Raw genomic sequence first — 21,217 nt, 5'->3', positions numbered from 1 at the left:
ATGTATAGTGGGCTATCTTGGATTAGAATAATGCATACACTCATTTCCACAGACCTTTGATGTTGCACTAGCATTGTGTGTAAACCTAAGGGAAGGAAATGATGGGGTGGGTGGGAAAGAGCACAGAGTGGATGGTAGAAAGGAAAAGAGAAAAGTGGTCTAACAAATACTGATTGAAGACGGCGCTTTTTAAGCAGCTAATAAATACAGTATAAGGGAATAGATATGGTAAAATAGCAGAACACATAACTTTTTCATCTCAACTGCAGCAAAATGTTCTTCTAATGGACGTAAAAGCAGTTCACCTCTTCAGAGAAATAATAGCTTTGAAAAATGGCAAATGGCAATACGCATTGCTTTCTCCCTTTACAAAAAATAAATGTCAACATTAGACTTTTAAAAAATGAATGTTTACATCTCATCTGGGAAAATAGTTCCTTCTCTTTTTTTACTTAACTAGAGGCTAGAGAAAATTCTAACAGCTAGATACCCATCATATGACTTCTTCATCCAAACCCCAAATTGTTCAGATTCTGAATGAAATGCAAGTAAATAATAAAACTGTACCCTACTCTAAAGATGTAGTATTATTTCACCTCTGGAAAACCTCCTGTTACCTTCCTGTGAAACTGAGAGATGATCCCCACAACAAACAACCCTACCCCAAACATTGTCTTCCCTTTCTGGAATTGGATGAGCAAAGAAGAACACAATTTTGTGAGCTCCAAGCTACAACTAACAAGACAAGGAGATTGAAGTATGTCCATTAGTCTTCTCATAAGGGTGAAGCTGATTTATTTACTTGTTTGTTTGTCATGTTGCCTCATTTCCCATGTGAGATCATTTTAAGGTAGTATACTTTAATAAATAATCAAACAAAACTGACTCAATCACAACAATAACACTTCAACAAATTTAAAACCTAATGTAAAATTTATATTGCAAGAAGAAATGGAAAGGAGGCAGGAATAACTTCAAGCATTCCCATAGTATGAAAAATCATACTAAAAAAATTCTGCAGTGGGCCAATCTGATTCAGAAGTGCTGCATATCAGATTGGAGTAGATCACTTACCTACCTTTTTTATGTCCTCTGTTACCACCATCTCCTCCCCAATCCTTTGACCACTGGTAAGAAAGGCAAATTAACACCAAAGACAAGAGTTCTTTTTAAAAGTCACATTTTCAGTGAGCCTCTAGGCCAGGGCTATCAAACTCCCACCCACACCCAGTTTAGAGAAGGGGGAAAAAGTCCTGATACATCACATGATGCCACCATGATGATGTGAGGGAGGCAAAGAGTTCTCACTACTAAACTATAATGGATTAGCTGCTAATTGACTAGAGTTGTTTTGTTTTCTTTAAACCTGGGCTAAAAGAATCCTCTTTAGATTAGTTGTTGCCTCATTTGTCTGGATAAAACTGTTCATACAACTCCCGAAATTATTATTTAGGCATATCATACAAACAAGCCAGTGTGTAGGGGAAGAAGGCTTGGTCTTGCCAATGTCCTCATCAATCACTTGTCTCAAGATGACAGTAATCCAACACGAGTGTTTCTTTGGCTCTTCGAAGTGAAAGGGAAGGCTCGTATCTGTTACTAACTACATGCCTATAGAGGCTACTAAAAAGCATATATTTCTTACATTGAATAGTAATCTGAAATTGTGATTTTTTTAAAAAAAAACCAAAATCATGGTCAAAATCATGGTCATGCCAATGTAATATTAGAATGTAAGAGGATTAGAGGGCTCAGGAGGTTATATCAGTGTGTTTGTGCTTCAGCTGAGATGGAAAGGAAAAGCACTCATGTTACACTAAAGTGGCAACATTCCCAGGAACTTTACACTCCGAAAAAGACCCAAGCATGCAAACAATTTCCTTCCCTATTTTCTCCTATGGAATTTTAACTAGTGTAACTTGGCAGTTGTTCCAAGGTTAGTATGACACTCAAACTGGATCAACGCAAGCAAGTGTCACTTGACTGGCCAGACCTCTCACAATTTCTGTTGTTCTGTTCTGTGGAGACATTGGTTATCTGGGTTTCCTCACGTTTTATGACATTTCTTGCCACAACTGTTAAGTGAATCATTGAAGTTGTTAAGTTAGCAAGCTGGTTGCTAAGCGGATCTGGCTTCCCCATTGACTTTGCTCATCAGAAGAGCACAAAAAGTGATCCCATGACCACAGGTCAGGGCAACCATCCTAAATATGAACCAGCTGACAAGCATCTGAATTTTGATCACATGACTATGGAGGGGGAGTGCTGCAAAGGTTGTAACGGTGAAAAATGGTCACTTTATTCAGTGCCATTGTAACTTTGAATGGTCACTAAACAAACTGTTGTAGGTCAAGGACTACCTATACATACTCTGGACACAGAAGACCCCAATGTCAACTTAAAAGATACTCCTTTGGTCTTTTTAGCTGCCAGAAAAAGGGAGTGGGGGGAAACAAGGCATTCCTTAAATGCCTAGATAATCACCCCAGTAGCCCAAAGTTGTCGAAGCTTAAGAAGGTTATTGGAGAGCATGATGGATGACTCTTAGAGATGGATGTGTCCCATTGGAGAAGTCACATCCAGGGGGTGGGGGGAAGAACAGGGTCAAGGGGAAAATGTATGATGTAATTTAGTATTGGCTGCAGCCAGCTAATGCCAGCATGGCCACTTCTAATAAATCAATTTTCTTTTCTTTGAAATGCGGTTAGAGACTTTTGATTTGAATGGCGGTGGATTTGTTGGAGCCCTGACACCCAGGTTTAAACCTAACTCTCAAACAGTTCACCTCTCTATCTGCTTTTTCACAAGTTTAAAAAAATACAATGAATACTTCAGCTTCAACCATAACAACACAAGAGCACACAATAGATACAAACTCAAGGTTAATCGCACCAAACTTGATTGCAGGAAATACGACTTCAGCAACAGAGTGGTCAATGTCTGGAATACTCTACCTGACTCTGTGGTTTTTCCCCCAAACCCCAAAAACTTTAACTTTAGACTGTCTACTATTGACCTCACCCCTTTCCTAAGAGGTCTGTAGGGGGCGTGCATGAGCGCACCAACGTGCCTACTGTCCCTGTCCTATTGTTTCTTTTATATATATGTATATATTTATTTTTCTTATATGTATCCATGTATTCATAACTATGTTTTTACTTATACCTATTATCTTGTAAGCAATTGACAAATAAAAATAAAATAATAAAAAATAAAATAAATAAATCACAGAAACTGGTCAAGATTCCTTTTAACCTTGTTAGAATCATACAAATAGAAGGAAACATTTAGATCACTGAATCTAACCCTTTGTTCAGTGCAGGAATCTGTCTAATCTCTAGCCAAGTACATGCAGTGAGGGGGAGCTCTCCAGGAGTGGGATTCAGAATTTTTAACAACTGGTTCTGTGGGTGTGGCTTAGGTGGTGGGCATGGCTTGGTGGTCATGTGATGGGTGGACACGGCTTGGTGGTCATGTTACTGGCTGGGCGTGGCCAACTCAACATCACTCACATTGAGGCATGCATCTCCTCGCCTGGCCTCTCGTGACTGTGGGGATGCTGCAACAGTCATAAGTGTGAAAAACTGTCATAAGTCACTTTTCTCAGTGCCATTGTAACTTTGAATGGTCACTCCACACAAGCAAAGTACCAGCAAAGGAGGGGGAAAAATTCCAGAGAAGTTCCTGAGACAGGAAGTCCAGTCCTGCCAAGAATGTAATAAAGGTTAACAGAGAGGCAGTTTCTGTAAGCAATACCAGAATATTTCCTTTCTGCCTTCCTTACAGGATTAGGCCAGTAATTCTTCTAATAACCAGTTCTTTGAACTGTGTAGAATGTTAACAACTGTTCTAGAGAATAGGTGTGAACTGATAGAATCCCACCCCTGGAGCCCTCCATTCCCAGGTAAATGATTCCACAACAAACTTTTCTGGAAGTTTTTCTTAACATTCATAACTGAGTCTGCCTTTCCGTAATTCATTAAGTTCATTATTCCATGTCTTGAATTTTAGAATGATGTGGCCTTATTTTCTATAATATCCACTCAGTTATTTAGAGTGCTAGTGTATTCCTCCAAACTCTTCCCATCTCAGAATTAAACATGCCTGGCTTCTTCAGTCTTCCTTCAGAGTTGTTATGTTGCCCTTCTTCTGACTCTCCATTTTTCTCCAGACCCTTTTATCCTATTAGGTCAGGGATGTCAAACTCAAGGCCCGGGGGCCAGATCCGGCCTGCAGGGCCATCCTGGAAATAGCAAAGGGCTGGCCCATGGTGCCTCTGGGCAGCCAAAATGGGGCGCGGAGGGGCTACACGCCCATGTCCCATTTTCAGCCTGGATGGCCTCCTGCAACACTCTGCAAAGTGCTGCAGGAGGCATCCATCCCGTCTCCCCTCCCTGCCAGCTGGCCCACAGAGAACTATAGTGCTGATCCAGCCCTTGAAGAAATCCAATTTGACACCCCTGTATTACAATGACTGGATTCTGCTGTGAACATTTATGAATGTCAAGATGGCCTGGCTTTCCAAGACAAGAAGATTTCAATGTTGCATCTACTATACTAAGACAAAGAAGATGACCAGAAAAAATATGATTTCTTCCATCACTGATTTTCCTGTTTGGCAGCAGAACAATATGGAAAAAAGTAACAGCAGCAACAACAAATTAAAAGAGGATATTTCATTTCATCTGACAGATAATAAAATGGTACCGAGGTGGGAAAGAGAAACATCTGCACATTTGAACTGTCAAGGCCATGTTATCAACCCAAAGATACCCACTTTAGATTTGTTCTCTTATCCTGCTTCCCAGCTGGGTCAGGTTCTGGCAGGCAGGAAATGTCAAGCAATCTGTTGGTTGGTGGGACATGACTCATTCTCTCATAAGTGTGTATCAAAGAGATCATAACAAAATATAAAAGCATGAGAAAATTACATCATTGTTATAATTAATACATAATTATTTGCTTACCCTGACCTAGTATCCTAAATTAAATGAAAGCCTTCTATGCCTTATTTCTTTAGGAAAGAAGAATAAATAGCTGAAACCCTATCCCCAAAATATCAAAACCTGTAGCAGAGCTGTATTTTTCCATCTCTCATAATGATCATGTATTTTCAATGTATTCTTTCTCTTCTGATCACTTACATTTATTTTTCTCACTTGAGGTGGTAAAACATACCAGGCGCTATATGAAACTATAATTTTAATTTCTGGTTCTTTTTGTTTTTCTTTATTTAACCTGCCCACCCACTCCCAATCAGCCTATGGCCCCTTCTAGAGGCAAGCCAAACACATTTAACTAGGCTGTTTATGGAGGATGATTCAGAGCAGAGCTATGGGTGACTCATTAGTTTTGGACTCACAGCCTGCTGAATGTCTCAGGGAGGGGGAGCAGTCAGTATTTAAACCTGAACTAAAGTCAGTTGCAGCTAAAAGTCTAAATTATACTGGTTGACCAATTTTGCCAGGCACATTCCTGGATTAAAAAACTGACCCAAGAAAGGGCAGACTTCAGAACTGATGATTTGCCCCATTACAGATCCACTGCCCCCCGCTCATGATGTTTATCTTTTAGAAACAATAATAAGACCCAATGTTGTTTGTGGCTGATGTTGCCAATAAAGTTAAAAGATAAGGAAAGCCATGAGCTTTCAGGTGGGTTGCAAAATGCTACAAAAGCTAAGTATTCTAAATGCTTTATTGCATTAAGCTTGAAGTAAAAAAAGAGACAACACACATTCCTTTCACTGAATTGCAAAACAAATGCTAAACAAAAGGCTGTCAAAAGCCCTGCCTGTTTGCATAATGCTTGCTGATTCAACATTTGCGGTAGATTGCAAGATCAAATGGCCTATAGGAAATAGAGATTGCAATGCCCCTTGTAAATGGCTAATGAATTATATTGATACCAAAAGTATACTGTATTGTAATTTAGACTTTTGCTGGTATATTAACATAGTGTGATTACATAAACAAAATATATGGTGGCGGGGGGGCATAGCCTGCCTCAAACATTTAAATTTATCAGAAGTCATGCTAATCATTTGGTACAAAGTCCACATATTATGATTGTAGCATTATTAGCTACACAGAAATGGGTTTAACATTAATTTCACGTGCTTTAATCATTTATGTTTATTTTAAATGTTTAACAACATAAGATGTACTGGTTTCATTTTAAGTAAACCTACATAGCAGGGATAATACATATATGTTAAGTTTTACTTGAGTGGAATTGTGGAAGCTCTACTCCAGAAAAGAGACGGTGAGATGAAACAAACATTGGATTTAACTTAATCTAATTTATATTTAATTAAGAGGATATAAAAGAGCCAGTTTTAGAGTGGTTAAAGTACCAGGATAGAAAGCAGGAGACTGAGTTCTAGTCCTATCTTAGGCATGAAGCCAGCAGGTGACTTTAGGTCAGTCACTCTCTTTCAGCTGTAAGAAGGAGGAAGGGCAAACCACTGCTAACATTTTGCCAAGAAAACTGCAGGGAATTGTTCAGGCAATCACCAGGAGTCAAGACTGACCCAAAGGTGTGCACACATGCATGCACATAAACACACACATGTAAATAAAATTAATATGACCATTCCCCTAATCATGCATATTTTTACATTGAAAATTATACTAAATAACTTTCTGAGGTCATTGAGTTAATTCAGGAACTGTGTGTGGACTCCTGACTCAGTTTTAAATCAACCACAAAACTTTGTGAGAATCAGATTTTTTTTCCTGCTTTCAAAGAGTTCCATTGAAATCCATGGACTTTCTTCTCATCCAAATTTAACCCAGATCACTGAAACCTTGTTTATTTAAACAGAGTGTTGAAAATGTCCAAAGTGGTAAGGATAACTTCAAGCTGAACTTAACTCTTGGTGATCACACCGACGCATTCGTGCAGTTTTCTTGGCAACAGGACCAAAGTGGCTGCCACTGCAGCTTTTTGGGGATCCCCCCCCAACTCATCCAAGTACTAACAAAATCCAACCACTTAGCTTTTTGAATTTAGCCAAGGATAGCTGTGAAATTGCAAAACCATACACCTATTTACTGAATATATAAATAGAGCTTTTCTTCCCCTACAAAAATGCAGGCTCACATATTTCTCACAATTTGAAAAGCAGCGCCTTCATTAATGTTTTCTATTTATTGTCCCTTTCTGATGGATATGCACAAAGAGCCTGCAGTTGATCAGTTATACCAGGGCTGTTAAACTCCCAGCCTGCAGGCCAGATGCATCATGCACTGGCCACGCCCATGCCCGGTTTAGCAAAGGGGGGGGGAAAAAATCCTGATATGTCATGTGACGATGCCATGAGTTCGACACTCCTGAGTTATACTATTTGCTGTGTTTATTTTTATTCCAAATGAAAATGTTCATTGCTCTTTATGTTAACTAAGAAGCCAATAAAATGGTAGAATAAATAGTTCAGACAGAGCAGGGATTTTGAATATTGCTTTTGTGAAAGTCTCTTGAGTCCCGTTCATATAGGTGAGTAATTGGAACATATTGAATGGCCTCAGTAAATACTCCAAATTGGAGGTTACAATGCATGGCCAACTGTTCCAGCGTAACTGCTCATTAGGCCAAATGGTTAAGATCTCACAGAGGCTTTGAGGCAATGTGTCTTTTGGGAAATACTCTACTATGATAACTTGATCCAGCCTGAAACAAAGCTCAGTTACCCCTGGTCATTCTACACACTTCCAGGTCATTGTCCAGTCAGCCCAGAAAAAGAAAATGGTGACAGAAATGGGATTTGTAAAATTCTACAACATGCGGAAAAAGGGATCATCATCAGACACAAACCTGGATCCCCAATTATGCTGAAGGCCAGGAAGTTCAGATCAAATAAAAGAATTGGAGTCAATCCTGATTCACTGACATTTAATTGACCAACTTCACCGAGTGAAAATATGTTTAATGTATTTATTCATTCCATTTATATGCAGCCCCATTTTTAGAAACAATGATGTTCAGAACTCTTTTTATATTAGAAAGTATTCTAATATAGATTTTCTTAGGACAAGATATAACAGTGAGAACACACAACTGAATGCCTTTCAAAGGGGATTAGACACATTTAGAAAGATTAACGTTATCACTGTTATTGTTTGTGATGAATATAGAATGGCTGAGCTCTTTTATTGCATTAACTCATAAATTATGATTTACAGATTAAAGTGCCTGCAGCCACACATTTTGCTGAGCCAAAATAAAGCAAACTGCATCATGGTTTAACAGTGTGTGGAATCACAATCTGAGAGGCTAAGCAGGAGGGAATTATTCTTCTTGCTTAATTGTTAACTTCCCATAGGAATCTGACTGATAGCATGAAAATAGAAAGCTGCACATTGGTCTTTGTCTGATTCAGAGTATGTAAAGCCCATGATTTTCTATAAATGAACATTCTTCACAGTTTCATGTTTGTCTCTTTCAAGTCACAAAGATATGGGTGTGGCATGAGAACTAAGGAAGCTGACAATTGTTTTAGGTGTACATGTTAGGGTTTATTGCCTTAACCTTGTGTGATTTAGTTGGTGAAGCCAGTAGCTGATTATGTTGTTTTTACCTAGCTTATACAATAAAAGATACTATTGGGAATATTATCATTTTTTCTGTTTTCATTAGTGGCTCTGAATCTGAATTCCTGAGAATAATATATCTATCTAAATTCTGGGTATCACCTTGAATATCAGTAATGCGAGATGCAATTTAGAAATACGTCAGAATAGTGGAGTGATTAATTATGACTACTGTTGATTGATAATTGATAACAACATTAGTTGTTTAATTATTTATCATTTATTCCTGTTCATAGAAATTACACATCTTTGTACAATTTTTAGCATTTATCTTTCTATTTATTTCTCTGTTAAAACATGATTTAGATAGGAGATAACTATTCTGCTTTATGATGGCTCCAAATCCATCTGGACATGCACCTACAATTTCTACAGAGAGTGGCTGGGTTCATGTATCACACTAAGCCATCATTTTCTTTAACCACAATTTATAAACTACGTCATAATGATTTTCATTATAACAGTAAACTATCAGTCACATTCACTCACTGTATTAACACCAAACCCCAAATACCATATTAAATCCAGGCAGGTAGTTTTAGCATATGGCATTAAACTGATTAAATGTATTATGTTTGCTGTAGTCTGATTCTGCCATAGGCTTAAATATATTTGCAATGATATCGTATATAGCCCAAAAACAAACAAACAAACAAACAATGCCATAATAAATTCATTATCAGAAGACTACTCAAACTATTCCTAGCTGCTAGAATTATTTTTGAAGCCAAATGTTTGTGGAATTCTGAGAGATGACCTAAAGTATGCAATACTTTACAAGTATGTCTTACTAAGAATGTAAACTAATTACAATAAGATAAACATAATACTTGCTATATAATATTTGTACCGGAATTTTTTTTTTTGCAGGGCCAGCAGGCAAACAGTTATTTCGTCCTGTAGTTGTAATCTCTCTGTATCAAAATATAGGGTATTATTAGATCTGAGCAAATCTTCATAGTTTGCTTCCAATGAGACATGCAGATAAGAACCAAATTCCAACTCTACGTTGTGCATTTTCTGCTAATAACGGTTAATGGTTATCCAAGAAATCACCTGAAATTGCTAAGTCTAGGATATGGAGGTTATCTCTGAATCTATGTAGTTCATAAACCCTTATATAGACTGTAACATCCCTGGCCCAGCACATAATATTCATTGAAGTCCATAAATTCAAAAAGCAGTAAGTTCTCTTCACTGTAAGTAGTTTGGTGCAGTTTTAGACAGCAAGACAAAATGAATGAATGAATGGATGGATGGATGGATGGATGAATGGATGGATGAATGAATAGAAGCAAAGCAACATGCAGATTCATGTCAGTCTACCAAATCTGCTCTCTTTCCCTGGCTGGGAAAGAAAATTGAAGCAGCAGTGGATGAAGAAACAAGGAACTACTGAATGTCTATTTGAAAGGACAAGGTGCATGTCACGCGGTAGCTGGTAGACTAATGATAAAACAGCACTTTTTCATCCTCAAAATTCCTTATTGACCTCAAAGCCTCTTGGCTGATGATCAGTTCCTTTCTCGACTTGTCTGTTCAGCTACTTCAGATTCAACTTCCATCACTTAATGCAGCTTGAAATTGGTTCTGTCAGATAATGTTCAAACTCTGAAGTCTATGATTGGCAAAAAGGATGCCCACATTCCAAGTATCCATACTGTATTCATTTCAATTCACTAGCCCTTTATTGACATACAGTTTTGACGTAAGTCCTTATATCATTCCTTACTTCCAGGATATTATTTCATCCCCATGTTTCATCCCCAGGACACATAAACAGAACATATTAACCTTATAGTTTGTTTCTACTTCAAGGAAGCCACTATAACAATAATACCTATCAATCAATATTGCATATCACAGTCATCAGAGATTATACAAATCTAATCAGTCTAAGTATTCTTCTATTGCCAAATGAGAATCAGAAAACAAGAGAGAGAGAGAGAGAGAGAGAGAGAGACAATACAACACTATCAAACAAGGAAAATCAAGTAGAAACAAACCTAACCATATGGTTTCCTTTATAATCAAACCCTAAATGTTTTTTATTATATTTTCATTTCAGTATCCTACTGAGGCCACACTTTTTTAAACTAAAGGTGTTTGTTTCTAACTAAAGCAAATGCAATTTATCTCAAGGCAATTAATTTTTAGTAAATTAAAAAAAATGTTTCCTTTCATCGTGGTGAAGATACTCCCTTCTTATGCAATCCTTAGAATTCAGACGGGCAACACCCATCTAACTTGTCAAGTACAGTATAACTCCCTTCTGAATTTCAAAGTGAAGTCTTCCTGTTGATTATAATTTTTTTTACCTGTCTCACATATTACTCAGTGCTTTTTCTCATTATGTCTGTTTGTGTATAGACTGCAGAATATTTTGATAAAAGGAATAACATCAGTGGAAAACGTGATCAAACAGGTATTTAAAAAATCCCATTGCTATGATTGCGAACAATATTGCATCAAGCAAATAGGAATGAATATGGAAAGGAATGAAAAACAATAGCATAGAAAATAAACAGGACTTAATTCATTCAAATGTAATCATTCAAGTACTATAATGGTTATTGAAGAGGTTTTTCAACAGAATTAAAAAGCAGCACAAATTTTGAATTAAATAATAAAGAAAAGTAGTAAGAAAGTGAAAAAGAAATTGAAAAGAAAAATAAAAAGAAAGTGACGCATAGAAAAATAATAAAGTGAAAAAGACATATAAGAAACAGAAAAGAAAAAAGGAAAGGAAAATAGAATCAATATAAAGAAGCAGCTTCCAATCTCCTTGACAGCAATTATGGATACATTTATATTTTAATCACATTCTCTGTTACATCATCATTTCTTTCTTTCCTCAAGCTACCCTTTCTAACCTTCAAACCCATAAATCATGTCCATTTTTTCTCTTTTTTTTTCCAGTAAAAGATTTCTTCTCTCTTCCAGTCCATGCACCAAATGACAATGCAGAACTATGGTTACTACTATTAGGAATAATTTTGTGCATACAGTGCATACACTATACTTTACAGAATGGATCACATCCTTGTGGAAGAACTGAAGATGAACTGAAATTTAAGATATGTAGAAATTTTCTGGTGTTTTTTTGCAAATGGTTGCAGAAACTTTTTCATCACACTGCATTGTGATAGATATTTATTAGAAGTAACAATGAAATCACCTACATTATGGCAACATCATGTGACGTTAATGGCATGACATGATCAGGGGTGGGATTCAAATTTTTTAACAACCGGCTCTGTGGGCATGGCTTAGTTGGTGGGCATGGCTTGGTGGACATGTGACTGGGTGGACATGGCTTGGTGGTCATGTTATTGGCTGGACGTGGCCAACTCAATATCACTCACATTGAGGCATGCATCTCCTCGCCTGGCCTCTCGTGACTGTGGGGATGCTGCAACAGTCATAAGTGTGAAAAACAGTCATAAGTCACTTTTTTCAGTGCCATTGTAACTTTGAAAGGTCACTCCACACAAGCAAAGTACCAGCAAAGGAGGGGAAAGAAACTCCAGAGAAGTTCCTGAGACAGGAAATCTAGTCCTGCCAAGAATGTAATAAGGGTTAACAGAGAGGCAGTTTCTGTCAGGAACACCAGAATGCCTTGCTTGCAGGATAAGGCCAGTAATTTCTTCTAACAACCGGTTCTCCGAACTGCTTAGAATGTTAACAACCGGTTCTAGCGAATAGGTAGAATCCCACCCCTGGGCACGACTAATGTAAAGTATACAATTCATATCAATTGCACAATAATGTAATGATATACATGACATCACTTTCCCTCCTGCTTCCTCTCTTGATGGTTATTGTGTGCTTTCCTGGTTGTTTCTGGAATAGAGCAGACCAAGGCAATTATTCAATATATTTGATTTGAATATATGCTAAATTGAGGCCTTTTGCTCTCAAATTTGCATCTGATTAATATAATGTGATTGATTCAGTTTTAGCTTATTTTATTGTGTGAAGTTAGTCATTGTTTTTTTTTAACCCATGCTTTATTTTGTGATTTATTTTGTTTCAGTTTGTGGCTTAGACAGTTGTAATTGATTTTAGAAAATCACAGTCAAGAAAACCCAAAATACACTGTATACATGATATGCAAATCTGATATGTTCTTTTTTATTCTTTTGCACTATGTTTTATTTTTCAGCAAATATTTCTTTCAAATGTCATACTATTGTAGTACCAGCTCAGATTTACTTCCAGGCTTGTGCAGTGTTGTACAGTGTTAAATGGTGTTCAGATCTGAGCTGATTTATTTTTGTTTTCTTAAAAAATGAGCAGAGCTTACAGGCAGACTTTTATTAACATGAAGACATTGTTCCAATGGCACATTATCCCACAGAGCTTCAGCACCTTGATTCTGATGGCTGTCTGTAGACATTTTCAGAATACAGCTTTCTCACAGTCCATCCACCAATAACAATATGGAACTATAGTTACAGCCTTTGGGGAAATTAGCTGTTTACAGAATTGTTGACATGCTTATTACCATCAGCCTCCAGTAGGATTTTAGTGCAGAAGGAGAGATGACTTTGTGTCCAAGCAGCTCCCTTTATAGTCCCTGCGACTGTTATGTTCTTTTATTTACACTCAGATACATGCACGCACATGTGGGGAAATGGTGGGGGACCTGCTAGCAATTCATGCTATTTTCTTTTTGCGTGGAGTCAGTGAAATAATGTTTATTGCTTCAAGACCAGTGATGGCTTAGGGCAAGGCACTAGGTTGAATTGGTCTTTTAATTAGCTGGAGAGCACAGTGATTGGCCCAGGATGTCTCATCATTTTTAAAAATAGTTGAAATTATGAGTGGTAATTCCAATACATCTGGATAAACTTGCTTAGAGAAGGCTGATCTAACATACACTATTTGGAAATAGCTGATACCAGCAAATGAGCGTTCATATACTATAGCAAGGCCTGGTCTATGTGGCTGATTGCTTTCATCTTGTTCTCTTCCAACCTCACCTATTTTTATGTCAGTGGCCTAATTGATTCATATTTAATGCAAGCCCTGCCATGAGAAAAATAATTGGAAATCCTATTCACCCTGTACAGAGAAGTTAAGATATTCTAAGGTCCCAAAGTGATTGCCAGAGGCAAGACTAAAAAGGAAATTGTATACCCATTCATATGAATGAATGTGATTTTTAAAATCTATGTATAATGTATAAAATCTATGTATAATGTAAAATCTATGCATTTATGTATGTTTATGCTTGTCTGGTTTATGATGTCATCTAAAATCAAGTGAAATATTTATTGCTATTATTCACCCATTATTGAAAATCAAGAAATGTCCACTAGTCCTCAAGGCTCACAATGGTGATCACCAACTCCATTTCAACTTATCTGCGTTCTTATCAGATATCTTGTGGATTATATCCACCAATATACCAATACACCAATATACACCAAAATAGTTTTCGCACTATAAGATGCATTCCTCCCCCCAAAAAAGTGGTTGGAAATGTCTGTGTGTCTTATAGAGCGAATGTTGCCAAAGCCCCACCCCCCACCCCCCACCCCCCACCCCCACCTTTCGACCATTTTTGGCATCCGTGTGCCCCATTTTTGGTCTCTGCATGTCCCATTTTTGGCCTCCGTGTGTCCTGTTTTCGGCCTCCATGTGCCCCATTTTTCGGCCTCCGTGTGTCCCATTTTCAGCCCATTCCAGGAGGCAGGGATCACTGCTGCCTATTGCCACCTATTGCTGCCGCCACCACCACCAATCGCTGAATGGACGGCGGCGGGATCCTTTCTGCCTGGCATGCGCTGAAAACAGGATGTGTGGAGGCCAAAAATGGGGTGCAAGGAGGCAGTGGCGATCCTCACAGCCAGGAACAGCTGATCAATGGTATTCTGGACGCTGATCCAACTGCCAATCATCTGCTCATGTTAAATCAGGCTGTGCTGAAGCTGACCAGGCTGTTTGTTGTTTGCTGCAAGGAGGCAAATTGCTGGGAGGCAGAGGCAGATTTTTTTTCTTCTTATTTTTCTCCCCAAAAGCTAGGTGCGTCTTATGGTCTGGAACGTCTTGTAACACAAAAAATAAAGGTACTTACAATTTGTGCAACTCATTTTGGCAATGTCATTAGACAACAAGGTTTCATTTTTTCCTTGGCTACTACTGGATAATTGAATGTTTGTATTTCTAAGCAACAAGATACAAAGCACTAGAACAATCCATAAAAATCATTAGTATAAGTATACCCTATGAAAGAGTATCTTATAGCACCATGATGAGCAACTGTACCCCGGAGTTAGTGGGGAACTTAAACCCCTCTTTTTTATATAACTGTTGGAGCCCTTTCAATGGTGCCACTAAATTTCTGCAGTGAAATTGCTGAAAACTGGCAGTGTAATTACCACCCTTGAGGCAGGAAGTACATGAACATTGATCCTAAAATAAACCTGAAACAGAAAATAAACACCGTTACTCTCCCTACAAAGAAAGCTTGGGGGGGAAAAACCACAACCTACTTTGCCCAGCTATAGGAGATGCTTCTAGTATTCAGGCTTGCAAATAAACATTAATATGTGACTTCCAGCTACTAGAGCTTGCCCAGTTCTGCTGTAGTCTGCAAAAGTGTCTAGGGTTGGTGTAGCATGCCATAAAAGTTTTCAGAAACCACAGCCCAGAAAATGGCTATTTAGAAAATATTTTCGGGCTGGTGGTGGTGTGGCGTGGCAAGAGCGTAAATTAGTCTGAGTCATGAGAAGTTAGTTAATATGAAAGCATTGTAATTAACAATTTTATTAATTCAACAATAACATAGGAACACTTAATTGTTTCCTTGGAATGGAACTGCAAGTCTGCTTACTGTCAGCCTTCAAAAATTTTCCTTCAAGATTTTTCTCCCTTTGCTTTGTATCTTTCGGCTGTCATAAGTAACTAGGGGAGGAGGGGGGAATGGTTATGGGAAGTGAGCTGGAGGTGTTACAAACCAGAACTATATAAGCTGGGGGCGGGGTACATTCTTGCTTAGGTTTCTATCCTATGCTATGCGCAGCTGCAACCCTTTATCAAACTATGTCAAGGTCAACGGACAGAAGCCTCATCACCACCTGGAGATGCCCACATGATGATATACACAACTTTTAATTAGATGAGCCAATTGAACTATTGGGGATGGGAACGTTGCCATTACTTTGTATATGTGATTTACGCACCCATTTTCTCAGATTCAGAATTCTTTTGTTGCTACCACTTGATTTCCAGTAAAATATATCTTTTCTCTGATTAAAAGAGTCTAAGTATTTCTTTCTTGGATTTTGAATGGAGCACCAGCTGACACTTAAAATGTTTCAGGCTGTCCCCAGGTTAAAAATGAGTTCTGTTCCAAAACCTGCCTTTAACTCAAATATGTATGTAAAGTGGAACTTGTACTTATTGCTAAAAAATGGCAGACAGCATTCTCCTTTGGCAGTTTGATGAACCACTGAAACTGTATAATGTTGTCATGAACTGCTGAAAACAGGCTGCATATTAAAAATGTGCAGCTTTAGCAATTCCTTAAAACATTGTGCAGCTTCAGCAGTGTATTGGCCTGAGGTAAAACATTGTCCATCATTTGTAGTAATAGACAGCCCATTAATAAGTAGAAGTTGTTTGTAAGGTGGGTGTTCTTAACCTAGGGACTGCCTATATACCTGGTATACTGCTAATTGTCCACGAAGTAGGGATCTCCTATGAAGGGATGGCAATTTCTCCTGTACTGACACTATAAGACAGTGATGGTTAACCTTTTTGTTTTCATGTGCCAAAAGTGCAATGCACCCGTGACCCCCTGCCCATGCGTGCATTACCCTTATGCTCCACGCACCTCTGTGCATGCGCATTTCCCACGCACCCCCATGCATGCGCAGCAGATACCTGACAATCAGCTGGCTGGCTGGAGGCATGCATGCATGCGCAGTGGATCTGTTCCAGGCGACAGCTTGCATGCCGGCAGAAATGGCTCTGCATGCCACTTCCGGCACACGTGCTATAGGTTCACCATCACGGATATAGGGCTTCCCAGTCACACTCTGTACTTGCTTTTCTTCATGCCAGTAATTTTATTCCAGCACATAGGGCAGTAATCTAAACCTTCAAATGTGCTTTATTCTGGAACCATTTAAGAATTCTATTTTTGTCCCATAAAACAGAAAAAGGAACATCAATAGGCAGGGGCAGTTTAAAAAGATAAAACAATAGGAAGATACATCTAACTTTGTAATTAGTTCTCCATTGATAGCTATCTGAGTAAGGTTTTCAGAGTTTCAGCTCCTCTGTTTCTAAATGTTATGAAATGTGGCTCTTGAGTTAAAGCTGCACCCAAGAAAAATATAGGCCATAGTAATTATATAACGATATATGTAAAATATTGGTATTATACAATTGCATCTTTGCTTTAGTCATGAAAATTTTTGGATAGATAGCAATGTTTTCTAAGTGCTTTACATTTACCTGAATCAGAAACTGGAACCATGCATAGGCCTTAAACAAAGAACGGCAAAACATACACTGCAAAAACACAATGGATGTTCACTGCTTACAATACAAACTTGCAGAAAATGTAATGGTGCAAATACCAAGGGTCAGGGCTTGTATCATGATGTCGTGACATATGTGTTCCTATGGTTAGATAAAGGCACATAAAGAACCATGTTATGGGCTGTGTAGCTCTATTTCCCCTACCCATCATAGCCTTCTTCTACAGGAGAAGTTGTAAAAGATGATATCTGTATAGCTGATAGTCTTTATAATTGTGGCCTATTTCTGTCTTCTCAACTTTTTCTCTTATTTTGGTCTCTTGGTTCTGCCCTCCCACAAAGACCTGTTCCAATTTCCCTCTCACACAACTGCCTTTCCCTGAAAGTTTCGAAGAATATACTTGTCATGGCCTAATCCAGCAAAATTGCCATCTCCCTTTTCTTCTGCTGCAATAGTTTAACATGTCACCTTCTTCAAAATGTTCAAAATCAAGAATACTACAAGGCACCCGACTGAGAAGATGAATTGTGGGAACATTTCTGGGCAGAGTTGTTATCTTGCACCGAATAAAGAAATGGATATGTTCTAATATCTTGATCCTTCTAGGATTCCATTCTGTTTTGCTTATCAACCTTGTAGCAGAAAGCAGTGTTCGGTGTGATGAACCCTCAGGAATGCAGCAGAGTCTGTCAAACCTGTTATGTGATGAGGTTCAAGTATTCTTTAAAATTAAATGTCACAAATAAAGAAAATCTCATGAAAAATAATTTGTTTCAAGAATAATCCTCTTTCATTTACATGGTTCCTCTGTATTCTAAACATATAATAGGTTAGTAGGTAAGAATATGAACTAGGAGCTGAAAATCTCATTCTCAAATCTTAAGATTTTAAAAATCACATTCATTCATATGAATGGGTATACAAGTTCAACAATCATATGGGGTATGTTACAAAGTAATGTTATTTTTTACTTTTCTCCAGCCTGCAAATCTTTGTATCCTGCAGATGGATATGGGAACTACATGGGATTAGTGTGTTTAAGATCTTATATAAACATGTGGCATATTTGATGAAAAGCTTAACATTGCATCCAACCAAAGTGAAGCAGGAATTGTTTGGGTTTAATATTTCTTTTATATTAATCATGGAAATATGTCCACAGGTCAGGCACAAGCTTATATCAATTATGATGGTCAAAAGCAAGGAAGTGCGGTATGCAGCAAGGAAGAAACATTATAATTTTTCACTATGAGAGGAAGCTGCCAAAAATGTAATCTTCTTTTGAAGATAGAAACTTATTTCAAGATAATTGCTTTATTAATTTCCTTAATTTATTTACTATTTTCACCCATACTGGAAAGCAAGAGACAAAGTTTAGGTTTTATGTGGACACATTCCTCTCTTAGCACAGATACTCTAAAATGACAATGGAGGGCACAACCAGTAACCACGGGGGAATGTGCTCTGTTGTGGCAACTCTTAACAGCAAGCAATAGGAGGATAGACATTGTTAGACTGAAGAGAGAAACCATCCAGTCTTGTGCTAAAATCTAAAAGCATCATTTTTATAACAGAACTGGAAAACAGGATTGCAGGTTGCCTTGCTGAGGAAGGTGAACTAAGACTGATGTCATTCATACAAGTCGTTTCAATGTGATCATGGAAACAATGCCTGTGCTCAGTTAGCAGGTCATGTAGAAAACTCATAATTGTGAGTGACAGTTTACAGGAGGGTTGGAAACTTATCTATGTAAACCAGTGTTTCTCAATCTTGGCAACTTTACGATGTCGAACTTCAACTCCCAGAATTTCCCAGCCAGCGATGCTAGCTGGAAAATTCTGGGAGTTGAAATCCATATGTCTTAAAGCTGCTTATGGTTGAGAAACACTGCTACAGATGTTTTGTATGGATAATGGTGAGGCAGAACATTGGGGGCTTATTTCAGAAAAGTCCAAGAGCCAATGTGTACGTGCCTAGGACTGAGTCCTAATTCTCAAGGGTCTATTAAAATATAAGTTCTCATAATAATTTTCTGCTTTTGTCATCCAAGCCCTTCTTTAGGAGCTACTCTTTAAAAAATTGAGGTGAAGTAAAGGCTACTTTTTACACCAATATTGTGATTTACAGACCCCTCACATTCCAGACATAAACTGTTTCAAGTCCCACCCTCAAAATGGCACTATAGAGCACTGCACACTGAACAAATAGATACAAGTTTTTTCCCTGAACGCCATCATTCTGCTCAACAAATAATTCCCTCAACACTGTCCAACTATTTACAAAGTCTGCACTACTGTTAATCTTCTCATCACTCCTTATCACCCATCCCCTCCCACTTGTGACTGTATGACTGTAACTTTGTCACTTGTATCCTTACTATTTATACGGACTGTTTCCTAGTATGATTTAAATGGCTTTTTGTACCCTATGACTATTATTAAGTGTTGTGCCTTATGATTCTTGACTCTTGACAAATGTATCCTTTCTTTTATGTATACTAAGAGCATTTGCACCAAGATAAATTCCTTGTGTCCAATCACACTTGGCCAATAAAGAATTCTATTCTATTAGACAATAATTCCTAAGGAAACTTGTTTGGCATCAACATTATTTTCATTTTTATGCCAGATAACTTTTTTAAATAACTCTTTTGACTTGAAATGTTCTTTTTAACTTGCATTTACCTAGTGTAATTATAGCATGCCTGTTTCTAATTGCCCTGGTATTTTTTTTGAGTGAGATCAATTAAGTTTTAAGCAACTTTTTTTTTTTTTGGCTTTTGTTGTTCCTGACATTAATTGAACTCAAAAATGTCTATATAAGCTTTCAAATAAATTACACCAAGTTCAGTGGGAGAGGCTTCCAGATGTTTATCTAAAGGCCTGTCTGGATTTTCTTTCTTTCATCTAGATGGTTTATCTGGAATTGTCAAATAATTGTTTATCTCATGTAAACACTAACCAGAGTCAAACCTGGACCTCGTGGCTTCACATCTGGTTTTTAAGAGGAGAGGAAAGTAATATTGGCCTGTGTAGATTATGTAGTATGATGCTTAATTTTTTTAGAAATTAAGGGGAGGCCTCTCACACACCAGGGCAAACCAGTAAGAAACTGGATCAATATATGGTGTGTGTGTGTGTTCCTGAGTGCGTTGTAACCTCTGCAAGGTTTTAAAAGGAGGCTCCTTTGAAACAAGCTAGAATGAAACGGCGCTCAGAAGCCGTATAAATCTACAAGGCACAGCCGACTCGGGGAATACAACAACGTGCCACCCAGCCCTTTCACAGTGAACCTCCTCCCGAAGAAATTCTCCGAGACTGAAGCGGCGGCCGCAGGAAGAGGAGGCGCCACAGCCGCCTGATTTTGGCACGGGGTCTGTTGGAAAAGTTGTTTCGTAGCTCCCCGCCGGATCCTCCTCTGCTGCTCGCCTCTCTTCCTTGTTCTTCGGGGTTACCGCAGAGTCCCGTCAACACGCCTCAAAGGGAAAACGGCCTGCGAGGAGCCAACGCGCCTCCTCAGCCGTCATGTCGCAGCCAGCGAAAGGCAAGAAACAACCCGCCGCGGGCTCCAAAGACGTAAGTCGAAGGCGGCGGGCGGGCGCTCAGCTAAACTCAACGGTTGCCCCTTTAAGAGGGCTCGTTCTTATTTCCTCTGTCGAATAAGAGGGGCGAGAAACGTCGCCCTGCGGCGGTCGGTCGGGGCCGAGGCTTATGTGGCGAAGCGCAGCAGAAATTCGCCAGCGCCCAGAACGGCGAGGAGCCAAGATTGGCAGCGGTCAGAGGCGCGCCAGAGAACCGAAGAGCAGAGCCAGGAGCGGCGGGGGAAGCGCTGGGTGGGGCGGAGCAGCTGCTCGAACGAGGAAATTTAGGGTGCGCGCGCGCCCTTTTTTTTGCGTACTCGCAGGCCGCCTCACTTCGTGACGCCGCCTTTTTTTTTAGCCTCTCGCTCTCTCCAGATGTGCCGGACTACCCTATAATTTCCCTTATCAACTGATAGGCGATAAGCGCCGTAGGCTGTCATTTCCAGGGCGCCCACTGGAGGAAGGTTGGCGAGGGGACTTCAAAGACCAGAGCCCCTCCCTGCGGCCATGTGAAAAATGGTGACTATTATTTTAAATAGTCGAGCAGGC

General features: G+C 38.8%; 1 protein-coding gene across 16 annotated transcripts in view; it reads left to right on the top strand.

Annotated features, from left to right (window-relative positions):
- Positions 1–21,217, top strand: part of CAST (calpastatin) — a 282,033-nt gene that overhangs the window by 186,236 nt on the left and 74,580 nt on the right. For 10 of the 16 annotated variants that reach the window (XM_087958152.1, XM_087958153.1, XM_026672542.2 and 7 more), the window contains exon 1: positions 20,435–20,663. The exons of 2 other annotated variants lie outside the window; for them this stretch is intronic. In XM_087958152.1, the coding sequence (XP_087814278.1) occupies positions 20,613–20,663 (51 nt within the window). In that variant the 5' untranslated portion in view covers positions 20,435–20,612. Of the gene's footprint in view, positions 1–20,434; positions 20,664–20,986; positions 21,188–21,217 lie in introns of those variants that run through there. 4 more of the 16 variants (XM_087958150.1, XM_087958151.1, XM_087958145.1 and 1 more) reach the window with 3 other exon arrangements.

Source organism: Notechis scutatus, chromosome 2, assembly GCF_049901735.1.
Source record: "Notechis scutatus isolate UNSWTSFEM ecotype Mainland chromosome 2, rNotScu1.2, whole genome shotgun sequence".
In the NCBI taxonomy this organism is placed as follows: domain Eukaryota; kingdom Metazoa; phylum Chordata; class Lepidosauria; order Squamata; family Elapidae; genus Notechis; species Notechis scutatus.
This window is presented reverse-complemented; position numbering and strand designations above follow the sequence as displayed.